Genomic DNA, 26,847 nt, shown 5'->3' on the forward strand with positions numbered 1-26,847 from the left:
AGCAAAGTGCAACAATAATTTTTAAAATATAACTTAGTTACTAAATCATGATAAAATGCTAATTTAAGAGCAATTATTAATAATAAGAAGACATTAAACAAATAATCCAACCCGTGATCACAGGTAATAAAATATATTAATTATCTGATGAGTCAAAAAGACCTATTACAATGTCATTAGATCAACCTACCAACCCTTATTATATATGTTTCAACAAATTTAATAAATAATCAAGATATTAAATATTAACTAAAAGATTCTTTTTTTTTCCTTTGGGTCACCTACTTTATACAAAATGTCAAGATCAAAAGGGGCCCACAACCAAAAATGTTGCTTAGCTGGCAGCTATTGGGGTCCTAGGGCTAGGGAGGCCCATGTAAGAGATCCTTGGAGAGAGTCTAACACCCGGGCTGGGCCGGGGCGACGGGATCGGCCCAAAGTTTCCGGGTGAGATACGTGGAGATAAATGAACATGTTCAAGGGCCCGGAATTGTAGCTCGGTTGGGTAATCCCGAACAATGCCGATACGTGGCCCCATTCCTGAGGCCCACTTGCTAGATACACGGTTAGTTTCTTGAAAGCGGGCCGAGATGGGCCCTTGAGCAAAAGTGGGCGTGGTTGCACGTTCTGTGTTGTCTGGCGTACAAAAGATTTCTTGCGGCCTTGCACGTGGAATGACTAGTGGTTTGGGCTTGGTTTCGGGCTGCGTGACCTTGAATGAAAAGCGCACGTCATCGTCATCAACCGAGCATTTCTACACAAGTTAACATGCCACGAATATTATGAATATAATGTACAACACGTCAATGCATCGAGGTACAAGTTCACAATGCTCGAAAATAATAAAATGTACCTTAACATTTGTGAGATCAACATTGTTTTCCTCTAAGAAGCTAATAAAGTCCCTAAAGTTTTCTTCTGTTGGTAGATAGTGACCACTATAAGGCCAAATAGCCTAAAGAAAATATAACAAATGGTTAAAAATTTAAACTTTGGATGCCGAATTGTACTTATGCATTAACGACTTGTACCTCAAGAATGCCGCCATGGGCCACCAATCTACCGGCAGCAGTGGTGGCACCACCGGCTAGAAAACTTGAATGTTGAAACGAGCCTTTTTGTTTTCGGCCAACGTACAAGTTTTTCGAAGTGCTAAGAACAAAGATCCATTTAGAACCTTCAACGGTTTCCAAAAGCGAACGACTTTGTCTATAAACAAGCTTCCCGTTTTCTACTATTACTTCATACGCTTCGCGTTCGTTCTGTTTAATTAAATGTAAATGTCGTCGTTTAGTAACGTATAGTAAATAAAGATGATATAATAAGTTGTCGAAAAGGAAACTTACCGGGCCTAAATATTTTATGCATTGATGTTGTAAGCGGAATCGTGGGCATTTTTCGGCGTTCATTTCTTTACCATCTCCAACATCCAACCTTCATATATTCAAAAATGCAAAACCATTAAGGGTCTATCAAACTTAAATAATATGTAGAACTAGATGGTGTTTGTTGACCCTATGACCAGTCAAACTTCATATTAATAGGATATAACATGATTGTTTTTCTTATTGTTTGACCATATAAGTTGTCACAAGCATAGTAGATGAAGTGAATGCAAGGACCCAATTTTTTGATAGAAACATGATTTAAAACTTGTACATTTGATGAAAGAAACTTACCAATAGAAGAAAGGCTGACTGCTTTCGCTTTTGAACCAGAGATCATAGTAAATGTGCAGATTATGGCCATACCGATGTCGTGGGTCGATCTGCAAGCAAACAATGAGTTTGAGACAATTTTCTATTTGAAACTCGAAAAAGATTCTTAAAAGTTTTTTTTTTCTTTTGATAAATTAACATGCTTTAAAAGTTAAAACAAATCAACTTTTTAAAGATATTCAAAAAATCTTGATATTGTAATAAAGTTTGAAACTTTTTGACATCAAATCATTTGGATTGTATGGAAAAGTACTCACAGCTTCAAGCCAATGCTGCAATGCCAACTTTTGAGCCTTTTCATTCTTGCAAAGACCCTTTCCCACTTTAGCAGCCCGAGTTAAGGCCCGTGCCCACCTCGAAACCGCAGTTTCGGGCTTCTCAACGTTAAAAAACGAAACCGAACTCCGATCCAACGCTGCAAAATCCAAAGCCTTCCACCTACAACGTATCACCAAAATTCAAAAAAAAATAATAAAAAAAAACAACTTTGACTTGACTTTTTCGGTCAAAAAATCAAACTATTGCCCAAAATGGTGGAAAATGGAAACTAACCATAATTCCTCAACAACAACAGCACAATCGGCTAAATTTCTTCGTGTTCGATAACTTTTGTATATCTTCTGAACCGTAGTTGCAGCAGCATTGAGTTCGCTAACGGGCCGAGGCGAAACAAAGACAGTTGACCCGGGAGAAGTCAACCCACTCGGTTTTATATTCAGTTTTTCTGGTTCTGGTTTCTTGAAGTCCTGAACCAGATTCTTGAAAGAAAGTGTGGTCTCAAGCATTATCTTTAACGGTTCTCGGTTCTTCAAAACGATCGAATTCTTCCTACTTAAACCGACACAAGATTCTTCTTCGGATTCTTTAGATTCGGATTCGGATTCGGATTCGTTTAAGGGATTGGTTTGTGATCCCATGTTAAGTTCATATGGCAAGATTAAGAAACTATGGTTTAAGATTTGTTCCCAGGCTGATGTTAATAATGATAAGGACAAACCCATAAAAGAAATAATCAAGTTTTCTGCATAAAACATAAAGAAAGATTCAAACTTTCAAGAGATTTTAATCATTTTATTATTAAAAATTTCACAAACACAAAGAATTTTGACCAAGTCAAATCCCACAAGAGCAAATAATAATAATAATAATAATAATAATAATAATAATAATAATAATGAAGGGGTTTTGATGGGATTGAAGGTGGGCATATATAGAGACCAATTTCAACCTTTTGTTAAGGGGAAATTTATTATTATTTTTATTGTGTGTGAAAACTTAAGGAGTTGGTCGGTAATAATAATAATCACAACAAGATCAAAACATATTAGCACACAAAAACACATAAGGGTACTTTACTATGAGTTTAAACTGACAATAATCTTGCACTAAATTTATAAAATCTAATTTAAAAAAAGAAAAAAAGAACACACAATGCATGATTAATCATTACAAACCAGACCCAAAAAGGGAAACTTGAAATATAACCAAATGCATGAAAAATCTTTTTTCATGCACTAGATTTATAAAATCTAATTTAAACCAAAAAAAAAACATGATTAATCATTCTAAACTACCAAATCCATTAAGAGAAACTTTAAAAATAATCAAATAAATGTAAAATCTTGAAAAAGAGTTACTTACAATGAATAAAGGCAAGACCTATAATCCAAATGCTTGGTTTCTTGATTTCCAGGCTAAATTTCAAGATTTCAAGCTTTGAGCTTTTTATTGAAAAGAATGATATAATTATGAACTAACCCCTCTTGTCACCTATTTATAAAAGACCCCTTGGCCGTACAAAAAGGGATAAAAATAATAAAAAAAATTATTTTTATTTTTTTGAGTAGCTTAAATAAATGCTTGACTTGAATAAAGAAAAAGAAAGAGGTTTAGAAACCGAGTGTTTGATTTTGATTTATGTGAACAAGTAAAAGAAAACCCGGTAGCACGTGGTTGATATTCAAAGAAAGAAAAGATTAATAAGTAGGTGATGGGGTTCACGATAAGTCAGTAGAATGACCCGCGTTACAATGGAAGTCAATAATTTCACAGATTTCGACTGGTAAAAGTAAAACATGGTTTAGAATTGTGACATCTTGCAGCTACAATAAATACCTTTTTGTGACTCATACAGTATGGAGGCACACTTACAAAGATATTGAAGACTAGTACATGTATTTATTGGTACCGGTACCGAATCGTAACTTAAACTGGTTAAATGGTTGACAAGTTAAAACTTAAAACTAGTTGACACTTGACAGAATGACAGGTTGCAAAGTTAATCATAGCTTGTGCCATCGACCCATGCTTTGTGGCGGAGACTTGATGTGAACTTGGTCGATATCAATACTCGTGGTACTTTACCTACCAGGTAGGTTTTATTTAATTAAATTGTGCACGACAACATGATTACAGTGCGATGACAATGATCGGTCGAAGATTTCAATTAATTTGGTTGAATTCATTCACAGATTGAATAAAACTTAGTTTTACATAAATGAATTTAAGTGAATTACTGAAATTTATATCTTAACCAAATATTGTTAACCAAATACATTAAAATATAATTCATATTTCAGTTTCATTGAATATTGTAAACCAAATATGCTGTAAAGAAATCTATACCTAATAAATAAGTAATTATCCACTGACACATATCACAACCGTATAAGCTTTGTAATATATAGATTACAACTTACAAATTGAGTTTAAAAAGAGAACTCTTGTCATCTCACACATGATATACCCTCTTTCCGCTCTAGCATTTCGGGTTTTTTTCATCGTTAACTATTTAATATTTTCTTTATATAAAATCCTTTTAACACATGAGTTACTACCCTAGTAGTATGATATATAAAAAACCAACATTACTTCATTTATGTAATTTTCACAAAATTTAGAATTTTTCAAGTTCTTAATATTATATATATTGTGATAGATACTAAAAGAATAACCTCATTTTAGATGATATCCAATAATGTGTTTTTGTTTTTATTAATTTTCATATATTAGTTGATGTGTGCACGGCGTTTTTTCTTATCTAATGTCAACTTTCAATCAATCAATCAATCAATCATGCCCAGTAAAATCCCACCGACAGCAAAGCTATAAGTAGGGTCTGGGGAGGGTGGGATGTAGGCACACCGTACCTCTATCCAAAGGAATAAAGAGGTGGCTTCCAGAGAGACCCTCGGCTCTAAGTACATGTGTATGAAGCAAAATAAAGGAAATCAAAGTTTAACAGTTATATAAAAACTACTACTAATTATAATAATATTAACAATAAGATCACAGTTTAACAGCTATATAAAAGCTAATAATAATTATAATAAAAATAATAATATATGTAAGGGAAATATCATTATGGTATGTGACCTAAATAAATTAAGTCTAAGCCCTAAGGTATTCAATTCTCTCTAAAAATCCTTAACTTTAATTCTACTTCTCCACGAATTCCTATCCTCAACCATGTCCTCGGAGAGGTTTAGGTCTATCAAATCATGCCTAATCCTCTCATCCCAAGTCAATTTCGGTCGTCCTCTACCCCTCCTCCCCTCTATAGTAATGTTTTCTACGGATCTAACAGGATTCGTCGTCTGTCTTCTCTTTACATGTCCAAACCATCTCAATCTCCACTCTCTTATCTTGTCTGCTATGTTCGCCACCCCTAATCTCTCGCGAAACACAACGTTTCTTATTCGGTTTAGCCTTGTGTGCCCACACATCCAACGTAGCATTCTCATTTCTGCTACCTCCATCTTCCGCACTTGTGCCTTCTTGATGGCCCAACAATCTGTTCCATATAGCATTGCAGGTCTAACTGCCACCCTATAGAATTTTCCCTTTAGTTTAGTCGGGAAACTCTTGTCGCACAATATACCTGTGGCTGCTTTCCATCTACACCATCCTACCTGAACTCGGTGGGTCACATCACTGTCTAATTCCCCATCGCTCTGTACAAATGATCCTAAATACTTGAACTTCGTTACCTGCGGGACCACCTGCCCTTCAATTGTGATCTGTGCGTCTTCATTGTCGTTTATCCCACCAAAATCACAGTGGAGGTACTCCGTCTTAGATCGGCTAATCTTTAAACCTTTTGTCTCTAAGGTTGTTCGCCACTCCTCAAGCCTCATGTTTAGATCTTGTTTTTTCTCAGCAAGTAACACAATATCGTCTGCGAACATCATGCACCACGGGAGAGTCCCCTGAATCGACTTTGACAACTCATCCAAGACTACTGCAAAAAGAAACGGGCTCAACGCTGACCCCTGGTGAAGACCTACCTCTACAGGAAAGAAATCAGTATCCCCCACTGGCGCACGGACACTTGTTTCACTCCTGGTATACATATCCATAATTATCTCTATGTATTTCCTGGGCACTCTTCTACCCTCCAAGCACTCCCATAGCACCTATCGTGGCACACTGTCGTAGGCCTTTTCTAGGTCAATAAACACCATATGAAGATCACGCTTCTTCTCCCTATACTTTTCCATTAATCTTCTTATAAGGTGTATTGCCTCTGTGGTGGAATGCCCCGGCATGAAGCCAAATTGGTTGACCGTAACCTGAGTTTCTCGTCTAAGTCTAACCTCAATCACTCTTTCCCATAGCTTCATAGTATGACTTAGTAGTTTGATTCCTCGGTAGTTACCACAACATTGGGCGTCTCCTTTGTTCTTATAGACAGGAACTACAACGCTGCTCCTCCACTGGTCTGGCATCTTACCTGATTTGAGAATACTATTGAACAGAGTAGTTAACCACATGACTCCTTCCTCCCCCAGACACTTCCACACCTCGATGGGTATGTTGTCTGGGCCAACCGCCTTAGACCTTCCCATCCTCCTAAGTGCATCCTTCACCTCTTCTCGTGTGATCCGTCGGCAGCAGCAGTTACTCGATTGTTGTCGTTGAAAGTTTGTGTTGTCATGTTCTTCTTGGTAAGCTCTCCCATTATTAAAAAGATTGTGGAAGTAGGTTTGCCATCTTAGCTTGATGTCCTGCTCCTTGACCAGTACATGCCCATATGTATCCTTTATGAACTTCACCGGTCCTAGATCTTGCCTTCTACGCTCCCTGGCTTTGGCAATCTTAAACATAGCATGTTCCCCCTCTTTTGTTTCTAGACTTTCATACATCCGTTTAAAGGCCGCCTTCTTTGCTTCCGCCACTGCCTTCTTCGCCTCTATCTTGGCCGTTTTGTAGTTGTCCCTCAATTCCACTCGCTCCTCCTCATTTGTGCACCTCATTAGCTCCCTAAAACATCCTTGTTTGTCCCTTATCTTGTCTTGCACTGCGTCATTCCACCACCAAGACTCCTTATGCCCACTTGTCTTTCCTGTTGTGACCCCGAGAGTCTCCTTTGCTACTTGGATGATCTTTGTCTCCATAGCTTCCCATATATGAGTTGAGTCCCCATTTAGTCGAGCCCGCGTATGCAGTATGAGTTTATCCTTAAACAGTAGGAGATTTTCGTCCTTCAAATTTCCCCATCGAATTCTCGGTGTACCTTTCTTCTCTCGAGCAGTCAGCTTATTTCTGAAGGTTATATCTGTCACTAGTAGTCGATGTTGAGTCACAACTGCCTCCCCAGGTATGACTTTGCAGTCCTTCCACCAACGTCGGTCTCCTTGCCTCATCAAAAGGTAGTCAATTTGCGTGTCGCGTCCGCCACTGCTAAAAGTGATTAAATGAGAATCTTGTTTCCTAAAATAAGAATTTATAATACCTAGGTCATGTGCCACCGCAAACTCTAGAAGATCTGTTCCGGTCTCATTCCTATCACCAAAACCGAAACCCCCATGTACGGCTTGAAAACCATCGTTAGCCTTACCAATGTGTCCATTAAAATCACCTCCTATGCAAATCCTCTCCCCCCTAGGTATGCCCCCTACCACTGCGTCTAGGCAATCCCAAAATTCTCTCTTTTCCTGATCCCCTAGGCCTACATGAGGCACGTAGGCGGAGACTACTGCCGCTACTTCCTCTCCTAGTACTAATTTCAACACCATAATCCTGTCATTATGTCTTATCACCTCCACTACACTAGTGTGTATTTCCTTAGCCACTAGAAACCCCACTCCATTCCTAGCTCCATCAGACCCCGAGTACCACAACTTATACCCATTACACTCAGCCCCTCTATGTCCTTTCCACTTAGTCTCCTGGAGGCATGCTATCTGAACCCTACGTCTTTTAAGCACATCTACCAATTCTAGCAACTTACCATTTAATGTTCCTACATTCCAAGAAGCCAAACGCAATATACGCTCCCTATCTTTACTCTTTCCTACACCCCTCGTTTCAGGACATGGTCTCAAGTAATAGTCATGGTTCCTACGCTCTATGGTTGCAACTAATCACACAAACACAAGCAATAGAACACCAAATCAATAATAATAATAATAGTAACAAAAACTAATAATAATAATAATAATAATAATAATAATAATAATAATAGTGTGTAGCAATCTAATGTCAACTTTCAATATTCTTTATTCAATTCATCTTACTCACTCCACACGCTTTCATTAGATCATTTTTTGCATATTAATATTATTATTGTTTTATGTTTATGTTTATAAATATATATAATATATATATCAAGTGTGTGTGCGTAAACTGATTTAAAACTTTACGTCTTATATTTGAACACCTGCCTCATACGGCTGCTACCAAGTCTCTAATTCAAACATATATTTACTGTCACTAATTTAATAAGTATATTTAACCATATGTGTATGTTCATGCATGTATCCCTGTCTACTTATGATTTTCAACGTTTCAATTTTAATACTTTTTATCACTTTGTAAATATGTTTTTATTATCATTGCAATATGTTTTATATATAAGTTTAAAATGTTTTTCCTTCATAATTATTGGGAGTCCTAGATTTTAAACTTAATTATATGGTTAAAACTATATGTTCGGATACCCAAAACTCCAATGTAAAATATTCAAGTACGATCATAACCGTCTCAGAGGCGGGCTTAGAAACGTCATGTATACATGTTAAAGTATCGTATATATAGTTAATATTTCCGAAGTAATTTAAATAACATGAAAAATGACTAAATGAGTATTTTACCATACAAGCTTATTATAAAAGATATATAATGAAAAAGGTTTTTGATTATCATATTTGATTGTTGAACTCTTAAACATTATCACATATGATTACAATTTATAAATAGTTAATTAATCAATAAAGGTTAATTTTAACCATGGGTGTGAAGTGTTTAGTCTTTTGACCATAGAATTTAGTTTATTTAAAACACGGTTCAATGAAATTTGGCTTTATTTGAGTTTTTAGCAAACTACTCCATAAAAGTTTACACCTATAGCCTGACTAACATATTTTGACGATTTGATAAGGTAAGAATGATGTAACATATAGGATTTTGAAAGCGACTAGATTGTATATAATATATATTAACATACACAATAAAATATTTCGGAAGAATATAATAATATATCATGAAAAGAATGATATTATACACTTCTACTATATTTTCAGGACAACTTTGTTAAATTAATTCTTTTTGTCTGGATTGTATGTATTGGTATAGCGTATATGTTGGTATAGGAACGTGTTAAACATAAATGTATAAGTACATGGCTATATTATCCTTTCACAATTTACATATTGTGTTTATGGGGTTTGAAATAACTCAAGAACAATTCAGACCAACTCACTGACATACCGATAAATTTGGTTTAAGGTTGCATCATTCCGAGGTTTCAAACCTCGGAAACGAAATACGTGAAGTGACTTATAATTTGACACCAAAAATACATACAATATATTCAACATACATGGTATTAGCACTAGTTAAGTAGTTATTAAAAGAAAATTATAACTTTTACTACCAAATGGTTAAATACAATATAACAGTTTTGGACTTTGGGCTTCTCTCAGGTCCAATGGGCTACTAGCCTCACTTTCTGATCAAGCTTGTCTATCGGCCTGGTTTGCTTCAGCCCGTTAGAGTGTTCTCATGGTATGTTTTTTATGATAAAATAAAGTACAACATTTTCTAACAAGGAAGAATGAAGTATATATAATCTGTTTGAGTTAGGGCCATCCAAACCGCTCGTCACTCGAACTCGCCCGTCGCTCGCTTGGAAATTGCTCGGAAAATGCTTGTTTGTTTTTTCGCTCGATTGAAAACGAGCCACTCTGCTCGGTTCGGTTTGTAAACGAGCCAAACAACGAGCAAAGGTCCGCTCGGTTCCGTTCGGCTTGAATATTTTTACTATATTTTATATATAATTATATATGAACAAATATATAAATATATAGACAACACACATAAATATAAGCTTACGATTATTTTTACACCTTAAAATTTTTCATATTCCATCTATTTTATAGTTTTATTTGTTCGCTTTAAATTTTTAGAATACTATAAGTTTATTTACATGATCATTATATCTCACTTCAAACGTATTTTTAATAAAAATGTACAATCTATTACGCGTTTGACTAAAAACTACTAAATTATTTATAAAATATATTATTTACAACCTTCAAATTTGTTTTTTACTGAAAATTTTAAAGTGAAAAAAAACATATAATGCTCGAAGTCGCTCGATGTTCGATCGAAAAATGCTCGATTCAGTTTTGGCTCGTTTCGGTTTCCGCTCGGTTCGAATTTCATTCGTTCGGTTCGGCTCGGTTGTAAACGAGCCAAGCAACGAGCAAGCCTTCACTCGATTCGGCTCGGCTCGTGAACGGCCCTAGTTTGAGTTAATTATTAAGTTTCTAACAAGTGTGTCATGTAGTTTGATAAAATAAAAACCTTCTGTTCTAACTTAAAAAAGTTTATCAAGTTTATAACATGTTTTCAAATTGTAACATGTTTATTTTCTAATAGTAACCCCGGTCAAAAGTTTTATTATATTTTATGAAACGTGAGGCATATAAAATTCGTAACTATTCAATGGTCCATGTAGTTTTATAAAAAAACAATGTTAGTGTTCTTTGAAAAAGAGCAAGTTTAATACATGTATAGTAGTTGTCAAATCGTAACATGTTTATTTTCTAATAATAACTTCTGTCAAAAGTTCTATCATATTGTACAAAATGATATAATTGTAACACTTTTAAAACTTGGTTATTATTTGACAAAAATACCCATTTAAAAAATGGTAAAATTGTCATATTCTAAAACCTAACACAATTTCTTTACATAAGTTCGCGATATATGTTTCAAGTTGATAAATAGATATATCAATTATCAAATTTGTTATTTTTCAAAGGGAAAATATCGTAGAAAAAACTAAACATGTACTTTCTCTTTTTTCTTTCAAAAGTAACTTAACAATTTTTGGCAAAATATATAGTACGTTAATTATAATATCGCTCTACAAGTGAATTCACCTCAAAGCTTTTAAACTGTCATCAACTATATAAACTCATATGTTGTTTTGTAATTAGAAAAATACTAATAGTCATACTTTTTACCTTAGGCTAGAGTTTAAGAGAATTTTGGTTTTCAATCTACTACGATGCAGAAGAGCTAAAAATGATGGGTAGACCGAGACTAAGACCGAAACCAAACCACTTGTTTTTAATGATAATCCTAACATGTTATCTTTCATAGGCATATATATATATATATATAACCAATGTCTAAATCTCCACAACTACTTTCTTGACACAATACGTAAACTTTGAACCAATACCAATCCAAATCAATTCGTGAAAGTGAATATTTTTCTATTGGTATTTGCCAAAGTTTTTTTTTTCTTTTTGTTGCTTTCTATCAACAACTATACTAATCAAAGGAAAAGAACAATTCCTAACCGTTTTCTAAATAAATAAGGAAATGAGAAAGCTAAAGATAGCATTTTTTATGTTGTGTTAGAACCTGATCATAACCTATCTTAACCGTTCTTAGCGTGTCTTGTTTATTTTTAAGTTTAAAATATTTTGGCCGTCTATGTATTAATTTCACACTGCAAAGCTAAACTCGAGCTGTGTTGGCTTGTTAAAGGTACTGCACAATGAACATGAGCTCGAGACGAGCTTAGCTTAGGCTCATTTAAGGCTTTTCTCATCGTATAAAACCAATACAAAATGTATATAAAATAATTAACAAATAACAAACGAGTACCAAACCAAACCCGAGCTTGAAAAAAACACTTATAAGCCGAACTCGAGCTCATGTAAGTCAAAATAAGCCGAGCTCGACCCTGTTGTCCGATCATGTCCCATACCCATCTTTTTTTTTTTCTGAACGAGCCAACAAACAAAAAATTGTCTAAATACCCTGTACGGGATGACTCAATGACAAAAGTTCACCACTAATTGACCTAACTAGTGTTGCAGTAAGTGAGAATCAAACCAGGTTCTTCGTTAAAAACCCTGATCCCACGCCCACCTTAAACAACAAGGAACAAAACACTTGACAATTATTTGTCAATCACTCAACTCAAGTTGTAGTTGTAGTTGTTCCAAATCTCTGTTTGTTGCCCAAATTAGCTTTCATCAACCGTCATCATCTCTCTGACTTCATCATCATCTTCATCTTCATCTTCATCTTCATCTTCATCATAGATATTATATACTTATACACCCACCTCACATCTTCAAAATCAAACAAACCCCAGTTGACCCATCTTCAATCTTCACCAAAATCTTTCATTTCTTCAAGATTCATGCTTCTTCATACTCAATCTTTAAAACCCATATCAATTTTCACAATTAAACCTCAATTCCTTAATGGGTTCCAGTTCTTTTCACCAATTAACCACAACCCATCACCCGATACCCGAATTACGATCTGGGTTATCCGATTCAACCGATATTATAAGCGAAATTAGCGACATTGACCGAATTGACCCACCTGTTTTACCTTACGAGATCACATCACTCAACCGGTTATCAGAAACCCTAGAATTGATACTACTAGAACCCTCAAATTCATTCTCAGATGCCAAGATTGTGCTTTCGGGTGGCCGAGAAGTACCCGTGCACCGCTGTATTTTATCGAAAAGGAGTCCTTTTTTCAAGAATAAGTTTTGTGAGGAGAAGGAGTGTGATGTGAAGTTGGATATGAAGGAGTTGGCTAGTGAGTGTGAGCTTGGGTTTGATTCGGTTATGTGTGTGTTGAATTATTTGTATAGTGGGAAGATTAAAGAGTTGCCTAAGGAAGTGTGTGCTTGTGTTGATGAGGAGTGTTTGCATCAAGCGTGTCGGCCCGCGGTCGATTTTATGGTGGAGGTTGTGTATGCTTTTCATGTGTTTCAGATTGCAGAAATGGTGGCACTTTGGCAGGTGATTTTTGTGATATGTAGTTGTAATGATTTAAATTTTGATAGTGAGTAAGTAATTAATCAAGTGTAGTTAATATGGTGCATTGTAGAGTGTTTGGAGGTAGTGCTTTTAACTTAAGTCGCTTTCGGAAAGCATAAAGATTGCTTTTTGAATTAAATTAAAGAAACAAGAACACTAACCTGTTTGGTAGGATTGCAAATCGTATCTACCCGATTGAGTTTTTGTTAAAAGATTAAATCTTTTTATTTCTAAAGAAGTAAAGATTACTTTTTTTTTTGTAAATCAAAATCAAGAAACAAGAACACTAAACCGTTTAGTAGCATTGCAAATGGCGTCTATCGGTTTGAGTTCCTGAAAAAAGTTTAAATCTTTTTATTTTTAAAGGTTACTTTTTTTTTCAAAATCAAGAAACCAGAACACTGGCCGTTTAGTAGCAGTGCAAATGGCATCTATCAGTTTAAGTTCCTGAAAAAAGTTTAAATCTTTTTATTCTAAAGATTACTTTATATTTTAATCAAAAAAAAGAGCACTAAGTCATTAAACAGCATTGCACATCGCATCTACCGGTTTGAGTTCTTGTTAAAACTTTATTTATCTTTTTATATCAAAGTAAAGAAACAAGAAAACTAATCCGTTTAGTAGCATTGTAAAACGCATCTACACAATTGAGTTCCTGAAAATGGTTTTTTATTTGTTTTTGACGTTTTGTAGAGGCGCTTGCTAGATATTCTTGATAAGGCATCAGTAGATGACATTCTAGTGGTTCTATCAATTGCAAACATATGTGGGAAATCATGTGAGGAACTTTATTCTAAATGCATCGACATTTTAGTAAAATCGGATGTTGATTTTGTAACTCTCGATAAGGCTTTACCAGAGCATATAGTTAAACAAATTGTCGACTCCCGTTTTGACCTCGGTATGGACAAGCCCGGAAGCAGTAGTTTTCCTAACAAACACATAAAACGGGTCCACCGGGCTCTTGATTCAGACGATGTTGAATTAGTCACGATGTTACTAAGAGAAGGTCATACTACATTAGACGGTTCTTGTGCTCTACATTATGCTGTCGCGTATGCGGATGCTAAAACGACAACCGAGTTACTTGATTTAGCACTTGCAGACGTGAATCATAAAAACTCGAGGGGTTTTACGGTTCTTCATGTTGCTGCTATGAGAAAAGAACCGAGCATTATCGTTTCACTTCTTACTAAAGGAGCCCGGCCCGCTGACCTCACACCAGATGGGAGAAAAGCACTTCAGATATCAAAAAGGTTGACCAAAGCTGTTGACTATTACAAGTCAAACAAGGACGGTAAAGAGTCAACGAAAGGTCGTTTGTGCATCGAGATATTGGAACAAGCCGAAAGAAGAAACCCATTGTTAGGTGAAGCTTCCGCTTCTCTTGCAATGGCTGGAGATGACTTGCGTGGAAAGTTGTTGTATCTTGAAAATAGAGGTAATGAGTTCGGGCCCGTATAGAAGTTTGACTTTCGAAAAAGTTTGTTTTTTTATACTAGTTTTATATATTGCAGTTGCGCTTGCTAGTCTTTTGTTTCCGATGGAAGCTAAGGTTGCAATGGAGATTGCTCAAGTTGAAGGAACCTCTGAATTCACATTAGAAAACGTGTACTCTCAGAATTTGGCTAATGCACAAAGAACGGTTGATTTAAATGATGCACCGTTCTTGATCAAAGAAGAGCATCTGGCTCGGTTAAAAGCACTCTCTAAAACAGGTAAAATTTCTTCCTTTTTATCGTTATACGCGTTTTTCTTGCTAAATAGTGCAGAAGTTCGCCCAAGATTCTGAAAAAAAAAATTATTTAACAAGAGATTAGCGATTTCTATAATTTACTTGAAATGGGTAGATGGGCTCACTTGGGTTTTATTTTATCTTTAACGGGTCAAGTGCGAAACGGGTAAAGTTTGAAAATTTAACTGAAAATGATAAGGTTCGGATGTGTCGATTAGAGATTCTGAAAAAAAAAAATTATTTAACAAGAGATTAGCGATTTCTATCTATTTACTTGAAATGGGTAGATGGGCCCACTTGGGTTTTATTTTATCTTTAACGGGTCAAATGCGAAATGGGTAAAGTTTGAAAATTTAACTGAAAATGATAAGGTTCGGATGTGTCGATTGGTAGCAACTGTATCTACATGCTTACAAACCGTCCAAATTGCTTTATTAAAAATTTATATTATGAATTTAGTTGTATAACTTTTGTGACCATAATTAGGACATTAGTTATATATAGTATCCAAAATGTAATGAAAGTAAGTTTTGGCAGGTCAACCCGACCCGTTTGAATTGTTATTCTAAATGTCCAACCGGGCCTCTATGTTGAATTTTTTTATTTTTGTATTGCCTTTTAAATTGTGCGTTTGCGTTGTGACATGAACAGTGGAACTTGGGAAACGTTACTTCCCTCGGTGTTCAGAAGTACTAAATAAGATAATCGACTCAGAACGGGATAATAATGAGAATAACACCCCAGAAGAGCCGGAATCAAAGAAACAAAAGTACTTGCAACTTCAAGAAACTCTAAACAAAGCTTTCAATGAAGACAAAGAGTTTGATAAATACACCATCTCTTCTTCATCTATATCCACATCCAGTGTATTAAATCCACAAACCGTTCCATTTACGTTCCAAAAATAGTAGTCGTTTGACGATACATGTGTACTATTGTATTGTATATGTAGTCACAGGTTAAAGTTTTTTTTTGGGTACATAGGACATGATAGTATGTAAAAACTTGTGATTTTAGTTTTTTTGATTAATAAATAAGAGTTTTTATAGCATGTAAGCTTACTCAATTATGCATAGTATCAAATTGAAAACAATTGTAACTTTACTATCTCTTAACTAAAGTTTCTTTTTTAATTAATATATAATCTTTCACTAAAAAAATAGACTAATGAAACTGAGGCATGGCCCATTTTCCAGATCTAATAGCCCGAATATAATATTTTATTTTCTTTTAAATCAGTTGAGGTGCCTAAGATTCATTTTGAGATGAATTTGTGATTTATTTTTATAAACAAGTTAAATGGTTAATACTCAAAAAGATTCATATTTAGTGCAACAAGTATATATATTATAAAAAAAGAAAAAAGAATATAAACGTGTTTTGAATCGACCCTTTTTTGTGTTTTTACCATCTCTAATAAACGTACTATAATCAAGTGTCTCCGGAGATCGATCAAGTCTTGTATAAACATATAATAAAATCGTCGTTGTTATGTAGTGACATTTTTTCAATTAACTTGAAATATAAGGCAACAGTGAAGAGAAAAGTTTACTATACTAATACTAACCAAAATCTATAATTGTTCAATTGTGGAGCCAAACAGATACATTTCATTCAGCACGAAATAGTTTAAAGGGGTAAGATAGTCATTTTGCACAATTATTCAGATGTCCAACCAAACAGACTAAACTGGTTCAGCAATTACTTACTCAGAGTCTCTTAACCATTCAGACTTTTTAATGATTCAACACTTAATGACTCAGCACTTGCCAAACAGCCCCTAGATAGTAACCAAGATTTGCATATGCTTTATTTACCTTATTTAATAAAATAATTAAAAGAATAAAACATGTATAACAAATGAACAAAATTGGAATAGCTAATGTTAGTTGAAGAACAAAAAACTTGTACGTAGGGGTGCAAAAGGACAGAGCTGTTTCCGAGCTACTTGAAACAGAATAGTTAAAAATCTGAAAATGAGCCAAGCTTTTTCGAGATTGAGTCTAACCTGAGCCATGCATGGAAAGCTCATTTGGGCTCATCAAACCTTAATGAAGCTTGTTTATATTTAAGTCTTACCACATTGCACAACCGAGCTCGAGCCGAACTTTGACTCGTTTAATGTACTCTACAAACTCAAACCGAACTTAGCCTCATTTAAAGTTTTTGTTAAAATATATTAAACTAATTATTATATATAACATTTAAGAAGTTTGGTGTCGCTAAGTGCCGATTGGGCCACTTGGCGGCACCAAAATGGTTCTTGGTACTATGGTTTTTTTTTAGTTTTTTGTTTTTTAATTTCTGTACCGTAACGAACATAACAGACCGACCGAATACGTGTAGACTCACAATATCAACGTCCGGAATCGATAACACTTGGGTTTTATCAACGCTCGGTTTTACCAAACGACACCTTAAATCTTTATATTTCCCCCGTTTTTAGCTCTGTACCGTAACAAAAGTAACCGAAAACGACATCCGAACTCGTGACGAGTTACCATCTCAATGCCTAGGACCGACTGATAAACGTCGAATCATTTAATTTTCTTATATGTTAATTTGACGAATTTATTTTTCGGGTTTTAACGTTTAAGTTTTACCAACGGTGTCTATAACCGAAACCGATGACATAGCGTCGATTTACCGACTCAACTGTCAACATCCGGGACTGATAACGTCTGGGTTTATCGTTGCCCTCGTTAGAAACATATACACACTAAATTAGTGGAACCCGAGCTTTAAAAATACTTTACAAGCCAAGCTCGCTCTCTAGTAAGTCGAGAGAATTAACCTCAGAAATGGTGGTTAGGTTGAGATTGGCTCGGTTAGGATGCCGGAACCGGCCGTTTTACCGGGTTATGGCCGCCGACAGCCGATCACCGAGAGACGGAAAACATATAGAGGTTCTCGGTTATTATAATCCTTTACCAGGTTCGTTATTCATTTCATATAATAATATTATTATTATTATTCATTCTTCTAATTGTATAAACATTTTGGATTTTGATTGTTTATTTAATTAGTGTTACCTATCAGGATCATATGAACAGATTATTATCATGACAGATTGACATCCAAACATAGGTTTTGGTTTGGGTCAGTTTTTAGCTAAAACTGAACCAAAAACCGGGCTTTTCGGTTCGGTTTCGCTTTTGTCATTTGAGCTTGAATACTTTGGGCTGAAAATATTCAAAAACCGGAACTTCGGATTCTGAATTTTTGAAAATAGTTTCAGTTTTTGGTTTGGTTCGGTTTTGTTGTTTGAGCTTGAAAATTTTGGCCTGGAAAAATTCAAAAACCGAAACTCCAGTTTTTGAAAACCGTTCGGGTTCGGTTTATTCGGTTTTGTCATTTGAGCTTTAAAATTTGTGCCGAAAAAATATTCACAAACTGAAAATTCAATTTTTGTATTTGAAAGCCGTTTGGTTTCAGTTTTTCTGTTTTTAGTTCAGTTCGGTTTTGTCATTTGTGCTTGAAAATTTTGGGCCGAAAAAACATTCAAAAACTGAAAATTCAATTTTTGTATTTGAAAGCCGTTTGGTTTCAGTTTTTTTGGTTTTTAGTTCAGTTTGGTTTTGTCATTTGAGCTTAAAAATTTTGGGCCGATAAAATATTCCAAAACCGAAACTTTTTTTTAAAAACTTTTCAGTTTCATTATTTTGGTTTTCAGTTTAGTTCGGTTTTCTCATTTGTGCTTGAAAATTTTGGGCCGAAAAAATCTTCGAAAAGTGAAACTTCAATTTTTGAAAACTTTTCATTTTCAGTTTTTGTGGTTTTCAGTTTAGTTCGGTTTTGCAATTTGTGCTTGAAAATTTTGGGCCGAAAAAAATTCAATAACCAAAACTTCAATTATTGAATTTTGAAAACCGTTCGGTTTCGGTTTTTAAGGGATTAGCAGCCCTAAGATTATTAGTATTGTTGCAGCTGGTATCAAATTGATTATTCTGAAATCATTATTTGACTGGTAAACAGTCAGATAATAAGATGGTTATTAAGTTACATGAACATCCAAACATCCATAAGCTTAAGAATTTAAGTCATTATTAGGTATATGAGTTGCTAATTGGTTGTTGATTGCCTTGTCAATACAGGACAAGATGGCGGTAAACGAATGGGCCTCAACTTTGAACGTGTGAAGTAAGTTTTTGATACATCATTTACGTATTAATATCAGTTTTCATATGATCATATTGGAAAAATTTGTGTTGCAATTTGCAATTGTAAAATCCATATATTTGTACTTATTTGGATGTTTTCCTTTTGGTGTACAGATATTGGCTATCAGTTGGTGCACAACCATCGGATCCGGTTCAACGTCTTTTATTTAGAGCAGGGCTGCTACCACCACCACCCATGGTTGCAATGGGTCGGAAAGGTGGACCCCGTGACAACCGCCCAGTTGACCCGTTGAGTGGACGGGTCTTGTTGCCTGAGCAACCAACTAAAACAAATGGATCAGTAGATGCTTAAGTACACAATGTTAACTTCCCAACTGTTGGTTTGATTTTAGTTGTATTTTGAAGTTATGTTTTAATATTAGTACCATCAGCTTTGCAGATCTTGTTATTTGAATATTTTCGCAGCTTAATAAGTTCCTTGATATTTTAGACATTCACGTATGTTATTATTCGTGTATGAAATTTTGATTCAACAATGACGAGACGTATGAGAAAATGTATTTAGCTATGGTAACGCGGCTTGGAACTTCAAACACCAAAAGTTGAGGTATATGGTGATTATTGACTATACACAAATCATACATTTTGACATTTGAATACGATGAACCACGCTTGTCTAGGTAGCTCGTGGCTCGAAGCTTTTCTAAGAAAAAACTTTTAATGAAGGTCGCACGTAAACAAGACAAGCCGAGCTTGCTTGGTTTGTAAACGAGCAGAGCTTGAGCCATGGTTGGCTCACTCATTTTGTTCACTTCAGTTAAACTTTTTGCACCCAATAGAACACATTCCAAATCTATTCTTATCAGTTTAATGTGTGGGCCATTGTCCCACTCAATATTTAATCTTAAAATCCAACTCTACATTATTCGCTTTAAACCGATTCAAGAGTGAACTGAGCCGAAAGCAAGCAAGTCAACTTTTTTAAAGTGCCTTATCGGTATCGCAAAAGATCATCCAGCAGGAAAATAAGGTTGTTGGTCAGCATGACGGGTCAACCAATTAAAAACGCCTTGGTTACCCTCGCTCGAAGAGGAATGAGAAAATAGAAACATTAGTAGGTCTGCTCACATGACGACGAAATTAAAATACATATTGCATTCAGTTACTCGGATTCACATATATTACGATTATTACTACCGAATTCAAAAGTGAACAGTGAACACACATAACTAATCAACTGGTACAATCTCATTAGTTGTGAATTTTATCAATCAAATAGAAACCGAATCTAAAATAAAACAAAATTATATTGGGATATGATCTATTCGAAAGATACACGCACAACCACTTGGCTGTCAGCAAAGGTGCATTTAAAAATTTGAGGAAGATACATGACGATACGACAAATGAGATAGCATATAGTTTAGTGCATAAACACTCCGTGATAAGATAAAGTAAGTTACACCCTGGGCTTCTTACCAGGATGAGATTCATCATCACCGCTGCCGCCATCGTCTTTGTGCATATTCTTTTTGGCCAGTATCTTGTTAATCTTGTGGAGCTCATTTGTAATCTTTTGGTCTTTGTTCTGCTTTCTTGTTTTGCGCCCGTCTTGCATCTTCACACCAAACTGAAATGCAGCCTTGGGCATCGCTTCCTTCTGCTCGTTGTATGTCGCCCACTCTTCTTCCGTCTCAAAGTCCCACCTATGAAGCCGCCCCTTGGCCTACAAATAAAATGAAACCCTCACATTACATACCAATCAATCAAATTTCACAGAAAAGAAGCACAACACTTACTCGCCCACCCATATCCATTTTGGACAAATCATCTTCATCATCACTATCGACAACCTCACGATTGTATTCTTGATAGCCAGGATAGCATTCCGAATAGCTCTCTGATATGAAGTTGGGATCTTTCTCTCGTAGCTGTTGGAGCCTCACATCATCCCGCTTGAACACGGACCCGAGACCCCGATCTTTCTCTTCTTGGGTCATTAACAACTGTTGGTCTTCTGCTGACATCTCGTATGCTTGGTTGTCTTGCTGTTGGAGGTATTGTTCAGGATAGCCCATTTGCTCTGTTGCATATTGCCACTCCCCTTGATAACCCATTTGCATAGAAGCGTCATATCCATTCTAAATAATTTGTAAATAGTAGTTAGGGAAAAATAACATTCAGAAGGAAAAGGAAAAGGAAAAAAAAACTCACAATTTGTTCCCAGTCATTGGAGGGTGGAACAGCGGGACCGTAAGCGGGCTCATCAAAATAAGAAGCTCTCTCCTCCTCCTTCCTTCGTGGAGATTCTTCCATGTCTTGTGAAAGAGGGCTCTGGCTCATATCTTTGCTAGGGATGGCATAGTCGATTCCTTCTCCTACAAAAATATCATCTTCCTCAACACGAGCAACAGGTTCAATTATTTGCGGTGGCAGAGATTCTCTCTCGGTATGATGATGTTATACCGAACCACAAGTTGGAAATCATTGAAGGTGCTAACCATGGATACTCAAAGCATCAAAATGAGTTACTTTCCATTGTTTTGTCTAAGTAACCTCTAAATCAATATACTTGCTACAGTGGCGGCCCAACAATTTTGGCGGCCTAAAGCAAATAAAAAATTTTAGGCCTTTTTTAAAATCGTACTTGTCATATTTTTATAGTCTGTTTCACAATAAGCTAAATATAAAACCAAATTAGTTTAATTTCTCTTTAAACACTCTATTTTATAACATAAACTAGTGCATTACAATGACATATTCTTTTTTTTTTTTGGAATAAACCAACAAAAATGTGAATGTGTCTTTGTGTTGAAATACGACATGAAAATAACTTGACTAGAAGATAATAAAAAACATTTTGTGGATGACACTACACACATTTGACAATTTTAGCACGAGCATTTACACACAAGTCTTGCTAGATTCATTTTTGTATCAAGATGGTTGATGTATAATTACTTAATTGTCCCCAAGTTTTACTTGGGCATTTATCCCTTTTCTTTGAAGTTTATTGTCTAGATTTACACAATTGAGTTGACTTAGATACTACTGGTCAATTTATAATTTACCTGTATGTTTTATGGTTCTATAACCCAATGCCTTTAAAGCTAACATTTTTATTTCTTATATTTAAATATTATAATATATTCTGGAAAACTTTTATTTTGTTTTCATTTATAAACATTGATCAAATCAACTAATTGCATTTTGACACTTGACATGAACAGGCACCAAGTGCGAAATCACCCGAAGGGTAAACATTAACCAAGCCATGTAGCCCATTACTCTGGCAGGCTAAGATCCTTGTCTGCTTTTAATCATTAGCCAAAATTCATCGACGATATCTTAGTGCAAATTGTGCCCAAAGATCCGAACGTATCTGCATAATTCACACAAAGATGCTACTAACAATTTTAACCAAGATCCCAACTTGTCAGCGTAATTCGCACTAAGATGTCACTGGCTTTTTATAAGCCATTGAATAATACTAAAAGCATGAAGATTAATTTTTAATTAAATCATGATGTGAACATTAACATATATTCAGTATTTAGAAACATGTTTAGATCTTATAAAAAAAGTATACCACAAATGTAATAATTGGTTTTCAAATACGCACATTACACATAAGTGGAATCTTGGGGCACTCATAGACCCACATATTCCAAGGCCACCAGTTCCGCCATTACTCGACCACATGTTTCAGATACTTGGAAACGCTTTTAGGGACTCATAGCGTCAAATATTCGCGTACCAACTATTCAAACAACATGTACTCATGTTAAATCATATATCACACATCATGAGCACATGGACACAAGTTCTAGTCTCGTGACCAGGGCCGTCTCCGATAATCGTTGGGTAATTGAGTTTAAACATTAAAATTTTTTTATTTGTGTTCGTTTGTTTATTAAATAAAATAAACGAACATAAATGAACAGTTCACAAACAGCTCACTTAATATATGGTCATTGGTCTGAGACTGTTAGCCAGTGTTGGTGAAACCCAAAAAAATGGGGATTGTAAATGTAATCCATAATTATAATAATAATAATTACCATTTAAACCCTTGTTCAACTTCTCTTATTAACACCAAAAATCACTTATTTTCAGATTCACTTCAAATCAAGCAATTAAGCTTTCACAATCACAAACACAATCAAATCAAAACAAGACTAACAGTAATGGCTGCTGTTGAGCAAAACCCAGGTATGTTTTACTGTTAATCTTTATTATTCAGTAAATCAATTGGGGTTTATTAATAATAATAATAATAATAATAATAATATTTGGGGGTTTTATTTATATTGTTTAGGAATTGGTGAGAAGAAGAAAGTTGTTATAAGGAACAATCATGGGGAGAATCTTGTGGGTTTATTACATGAAACTGGTTCCAAAGATATTGTCATCTTGTGCCATGGATTTCAATCATCCAAGGTATACTTTTATTGGATCCATCTATTTAATATATGAAATTTTGATTGATCAAAAAGAAAATGTTAACTTGTTCGAGCTCAAGCTGAGCCCGAGCCTCACATAAAGCTTGTTTAGTTATTGGTCGAGCGTTGGGTAATTTTAAGTTTACCTCTTTAGAACCTTTAAATGAGCTTAGGTTTATTTAACATTTTTCTCAAAATATATCAAAATAATTAAAAGCATATATATGTTAATAAATAAAATGTTAACTTGTTCGAGCTCAAGCTGAGTCCGAGCCTCACATAAAGCTTGTTTAGTTATTGGCCGAGCGTTGTGTAATTTTATGTTTACCTCTTTAGAACCTTTCAATGAGCCTAGGTTTATTTATCATTTTTCTTAAAATATATCAAAATAATTAAAAACAACTCGAAACGAGCCGAGTTCGAACTCTGGCGAGTCATAACAAGCTGAGCTTGAGGCTCAACTCGGGTCGACTCGTTTACACCCTTGTAAATTGTAGTCCAAATCATTATAAAAAAGTGATCTTGATTTTGTAGGAGAGCAACACCATGGTGAACCTTGCTTCTGCACTAGAGAAGGAAGGAATAAGCGCGTTTCGTTTTGATTTTGCTGGTAATGGGTAAGTTAGATTATTATTATTTCATTGATGTTATTTCATATAGTGAAATAGTTTGAGTATAATGTATTGGTGGGGTCCTGTGAGTTTTCCAGTAACGAGTTCTGATGTTACCAAAAAAAAGTATAAATTTTATCATCTAAACATGTATGAACAATCAATTTTCAAAGGGTTTTAATCAATGGAAAATTAAAATTTCCTGTTAAATGTTTTGAGGTTCTTTAAACTTGTTTATGACATAATAACATATAGACAAGACATCAATGTACATATTTAATCAATTTTCAATGGGTTTTAATCAATGCATCTGATGTTGATTTTTCTAGTCGCAAAGATCATTTTTAAACGTGTATCCAAACGCCCCTTAATTACGTGAAAGGAGTATAATAACTTTTTTTTAATCATATTATTTTTCAGGGAAAGTGAAGGATTGTTTCAATATGGTAATTACCGTAGAGAGGCTGATGACTTACATTCCGTTATCCAACATTTTCATGGAAATAATCGTGTAACACGTGCAATTCTTGGACATAGTAAAGGTATCCTAGAATACTTTGACTATTTTGACCCTCTTTTTTTCAGTAGCTTGTTTTCTTACTATAATTTCTTAGCTGATTGATTATACATTATTACTTGCAGGTGGCAATGTGGTGCTCTTGTATGCGTCTAAGTATCACGACGTGCACCGTGTCATCAATGTGTCGGGCCGTTATAAGACAGAAGGTGGTGTTGAGGAGCGTTTGGGAAAAGGGTATTTGCAAAAAGTGAAAGAAAATGGTTTTATTGATGTTAAATCCAAAACAGGTATTCATGCTACCAAGATCTTGAAACTTATGCATTAAATGTGCAATAATTAGTTTTCTGCGTGCAGGAGAGGTATTATATCGTGTGACGGAAGAAAGTTTGATGGATCGGTTGAATACAAATATGCATGAAGCATGCCTGCAAATTGATAAAGATTGCAAGTAAGATAAACAAAAGTACTCTCGTCTTGTATAGCAAAGAGTCAAACCTACTAATTTTCATATCCAAATTCGACAAACCATTTTATAGTATTTCAACCTCAAAAATATTCTTTTCATCACATATTATATATATATATGTAGTTGTAAACGCTCTACACATAAAACATGATGCTTCTCGAATTCTTGAGTTAAGAAACAACTTGTTTGACCCACAAAAGTCAAATGCAAACTCTATTATTGATTTTGATCATTTGTTTTCTATTTTATTTGATTAAATTTTGTGTTTTTTAGGGTTCTGACTGTTCACGGATTTGATGATTCAATTGTTCGAGTTGAAGAGGCGTTGGAGTTTGCAAAAGTTATACCAAATCACAAGTTAGAGATCATTGAAGGCGCAGACCATAGTTTCTCAATGCATAAAGATGAGCTAATTTCCATTGTTTTGTCTTTCATAAAGTAACCTCTATGTCACAACCAAAATGCTCACTCAAAATAATTGCTATATTCATTTTTGTATTCAAGATTCAAAATACTAAATCTATATGATATAGCAAGAAAATTTACTTTTGATTGTCATTGTAATTTTACTTAATGTTTATTGTGTAAATTCACAAAATTTAATTGACTGATAAACTAATGATCAATTTATAATTTATGGTTATTCCATAACCTACTGCCTTTAAAACTAACATTTATATTTTTTTTAAATAAAATACTATAATATATGTTGGAAAATTTTCATTTCAATGTTTATCATCTAAAGTGAGCTTGAATCGGACCGCCCCAAGAACAAACGATTAAACGAACCACTTACCGCAATAACTAAAATAACTGAACCGTCTGTCTATCATGAAAATCTGTAGACTGAACATTAGTTATAGGTCCGGCTTTAACTCATAACCAAACATAACAAACAATGATCACTCCTGCATAAGGTTTATTTGAAGATAAATTTATCAAAGTAGATACTTGACGGGTTAAACAGGTCAACCATGAACCCGTCGAATGGGGCTGACACGAACACAACACGTCTAGGTGAACGTGTTCGCAGGTTCGATCCGAAACCGACGTGAACCCGTTTAGACCAGACACAAACTTGTGAATTTCATGTTTGGTTTTTGAGTTTTGATTTTTTCACTGTTTTTGTGGTGTCATATGTTCACACCCACACATGAATAACATATAGCAATAAGGAAGTAAGCTTTGACTTTTAATATTTACTGTTGTCAGGCTTGTGGTCTAAATTCTGTCATAAAGTTATAGAATCTGTATCATTTCATAAAGTTAAAGTTTAGCCTTTTTTTCATCAAATTTTGTAAGCCATTGAATAATATTATAAAGCATGAAGATTCTTCTTAAAGTCACTGACCTTTTCAACTAGATTTATTTGGTTTTCTTTGCAAATAAGCCAGCTTTTTTGTGAGAATGCATAATAAAAACTACACTTTTCAAGTCAACTGTTCAAAGAATTTGATAACATTAAACCACTTTAAAAAAGGTTTAAGTGACCTATATGTGAAGTTGTGAACCAATGATGAAACTTGATTGCTACATAATAACATTTGAACTATTTATTCATATTTTCATTGCCACGAATTGCTGCAAACTATAGCAAGTTTCTTGCATTTATGCAAATATGATGGTTTTATTGAAGCTTAACTTCATTTTTCAATATAGCCAAGTTTTTTTATGTAAGTTTATCCGTTTAACGAAGGCCAACGAGATTGTAATATTGTGCCATGGCATCCAATGCATCAAGGTACTTAATTTTCTGATCGGTTTTCATGTTTTTTTAAAATGTTAATTTTCGGACAAATGAAATGAATATCATAAACCAAAAAGCAACAAACTTTAGCTTCTGAAATATCATATTTTAGCGCTTCATACTACATGCTTTGTTGGAATCTTGTTTATAATAATAAGAATAACTTTGTTATTATGAAATG

General features: G+C 34.7%; 5 protein-coding genes across 6 annotated transcripts; 3 read left to right on the plus strand and 2 right to left on the minus strand.

Moving 5' to 3' along the window:
• Positions 1-257: 257 nt before the first annotated feature.
• Positions 258-2,729, minus strand: LOC143589222 (IQ domain-containing protein IQM1-like). 2 transcript variants are annotated; one of them, XM_077070061.1, is made up of 7 exons: positions 2,271-2,729; positions 1,976-2,156; positions 1,680-1,768; positions 1,347-1,434; positions 1,032-1,262; positions 854-955; positions 258-754 (listed from the first exon to the last, which is right to left on the minus strand). In XM_077070061.1, the coding sequence occupies exons 1-7, from the start codon at positions 2,717-2,719 to the stop codon at positions 335-337; spliced, it is 1,560 nt and encodes a 519-aa protein (XP_076926176.1). In that variant the 5' UTR covers positions 2,720-2,729; the 3' UTR covers positions 258-334. The 2 variants fall into 2 exon arrangements, with proteins under 2 accessions (XP_076926176.1, XP_076926171.1); XM_077070056.1 differs by having other exon boundaries at positions 1,032-1,434.
• A 9,597-nt stretch (positions 2,730-12,326) lies between these two features.
• Positions 12,327-15,667, plus strand: LOC143589292 (BTB/POZ domain and ankyrin repeat-containing protein NPR1-like). The gene is made up of 4 exons (XM_077070106.1): positions 12,327-13,006; positions 13,718-14,465; positions 14,542-14,742; positions 15,411-15,667. Exons 1-4 carry the CDS (start codon positions 12,452-12,454, stop codon positions 15,665-15,667), a joined length of 1,761 nt encoding a protein of 586 aa, XP_076926221.1. The 5' UTR covers positions 12,327-12,451.
• A 1,893-nt stretch (positions 15,668-17,560) lies between these two features.
• On the plus strand, positions 17,561-19,377 carry LOC143589237 (small ribosomal subunit protein bS16m/bS16c-like). The gene is made up of 3 exons (XM_077070069.1): positions 17,561-17,693; positions 18,854-18,899; positions 19,034-19,377. The coding sequence occupies exons 1-3, from the start codon at positions 17,561-17,563 to the stop codon at positions 19,230-19,232; spliced, it is 378 nt and encodes a 125-aa protein (XP_076926184.1). The 3' UTR covers positions 19,233-19,377.
• Positions 19,378-20,085: 708 nt separating this feature from the next.
• Positions 20,086-21,307, minus strand: LOC143589249 (suppressor of mec-8 and unc-52 protein homolog 2-like). Its single transcript, XM_077070076.1, has 3 exons — positions 21,095-21,307; positions 20,680-21,021; positions 20,086-20,606 (listed from the first exon to the last, which is right to left on the minus strand). The coding sequence occupies exons 1-3, from the start codon at positions 21,221-21,223 to the stop codon at positions 20,340-20,342; spliced, it is 738 nt and encodes a 245-aa protein (XP_076926191.1). The 5' UTR covers positions 21,224-21,307; the 3' UTR covers positions 20,086-20,339.
• A 1,695-nt stretch (positions 21,308-23,002) lies between these two features.
• On the plus strand, positions 23,003-25,486 carry LOC143589260 (uncharacterized). Its single transcript, XM_077070085.1, has 7 exons — positions 23,003-23,092; positions 23,199-23,320; positions 23,857-23,939; positions 24,354-24,475; positions 24,576-24,740; positions 24,808-24,901; positions 25,193-25,486. Exons 1-7 carry the CDS (start codon positions 23,068-23,070, stop codon positions 25,359-25,361), a joined length of 780 nt encoding a protein of 259 aa, XP_076926200.1. The 5' UTR covers positions 23,003-23,067; the 3' UTR covers positions 25,362-25,486.
• Positions 25,487-26,847: the final 1,361 nt, after the last annotated feature.

Source organism: Bidens hawaiensis, unplaced genomic scaffold (genome assembly GCF_021521415.1).
Source record: "Bidens hawaiensis isolate Kalapana, Puna unplaced genomic scaffold, B.hawaiensis_p1.1 tig00001582_1, whole genome shotgun sequence".
NCBI lineage: Eukaryota > Viridiplantae > Streptophyta > Magnoliopsida > Asterales > Asteraceae > Bidens > Bidens hawaiensis.

What these genes read in the sequence shown, in the direction of transcription:
- LOC143589249 (XM_077070076.1), bottom strand. Translation starts at nt 21,223, where the DNA reads ATGAGCCAGAGCCCTCTTTCACAAGACATGGAAGAATCTCCACGAAGG. An exon ending in CCAATGACTGGGAACAAATT is followed by an intron (nt 21,022 to 21,094) that starts GTGAGTTTTTTT and finishes CAAATTATTTAG; the next exon opens with AATGGATATGACGCTTCTAT. An exon ending in AAATGGATATGGGTGGGCGA is followed by an intron (nt 20,607 to 20,679) that starts GTAAGTGTTGTG and finishes TTTTATTTGTAG; the next exon opens with GCCAAGGGGCGGCTTCATAG.
- LOC143589222 (XM_077070056.1), bottom strand. Translation starts at nt 2,719, where the DNA reads ATGGGTTTGTCCTTATCATTATTAACATCAGCCTGGGAACAAATCTTA. An exon ending in TGCAGCATTGGCTTGAAGCT is followed by an intron (nt 1,769 to 1,975) that starts GTGAGTACTTTT and finishes GTTTGCTTGCAG; the next exon opens with ATCGACCCACGACATCGGTA. An exon ending in TTGATCTCACAAATGTTAAG is followed by an intron (nt 755 to 853) that starts GTACATTTTATT and finishes TAACTTGTGTAG; the next exon opens with AAATGCTCGGTTGATGACGA.
- LOC143589237 (XM_077070069.1), top strand. Translation starts at nt 17,561, where the DNA reads ATGGTGGTTAGGTTGAGATTGGCTCGGTTAGGATGCCGGAACCGGCCG. An exon ending in TTATTATAATCCTTTACCAG is followed by an intron (nt 17,694 to 18,853) that starts GTTCGTTATTCA and finishes TTGTCAATACAG; the next exon opens with GACAAGATGGCGGTAAACGA. An exon ending in CTCAACTTTGAACGTGTGAA is followed by an intron (nt 18,900 to 19,033) that starts GTAAGTTTTTGA and finishes TTTGGTGTACAG; the next exon opens with ATATTGGCTATCAGTTGGTG.
- LOC143589292 (XM_077070106.1), top strand. Translation starts at nt 12,452, where the DNA reads ATGGGTTCCAGTTCTTTTCACCAATTAACCACAACCCATCACCCGATA. An exon ending in AAATGGTGGCACTTTGGCAG is followed by an intron (nt 13,007 to 13,717) that starts GTGATTTTTGTG and finishes GACGTTTTGTAG; the next exon opens with AGGCGCTTGCTAGATATTCT. An exon ending in AAAAGCACTCTCTAAAACAG is followed by an intron (nt 14,743 to 15,410) that starts GTAAAATTTCTT and finishes TGACATGAACAG; the next exon opens with TGGAACTTGGGAAACGTTAC.
- LOC143589260 (XM_077070085.1), top strand. Translation starts at nt 23,068, where the DNA reads ATGGCTGCTGTTGAGCAAAACCCAG. An exon ending in ATGGATTTCAATCATCCAAG is followed by an intron (nt 23,321 to 23,856) that starts GTATACTTTTAT and finishes TTGATTTTGTAG; the next exon opens with GAGAGCAACACCATGGTGAA. An exon ending in TTTGATTTTGCTGGTAATGG is followed by an intron (nt 23,940 to 24,353) that starts GTAAGTTAGATT and finishes ATTATTTTTCAG; the next exon opens with GGAAAGTGAAGGATTGTTTC.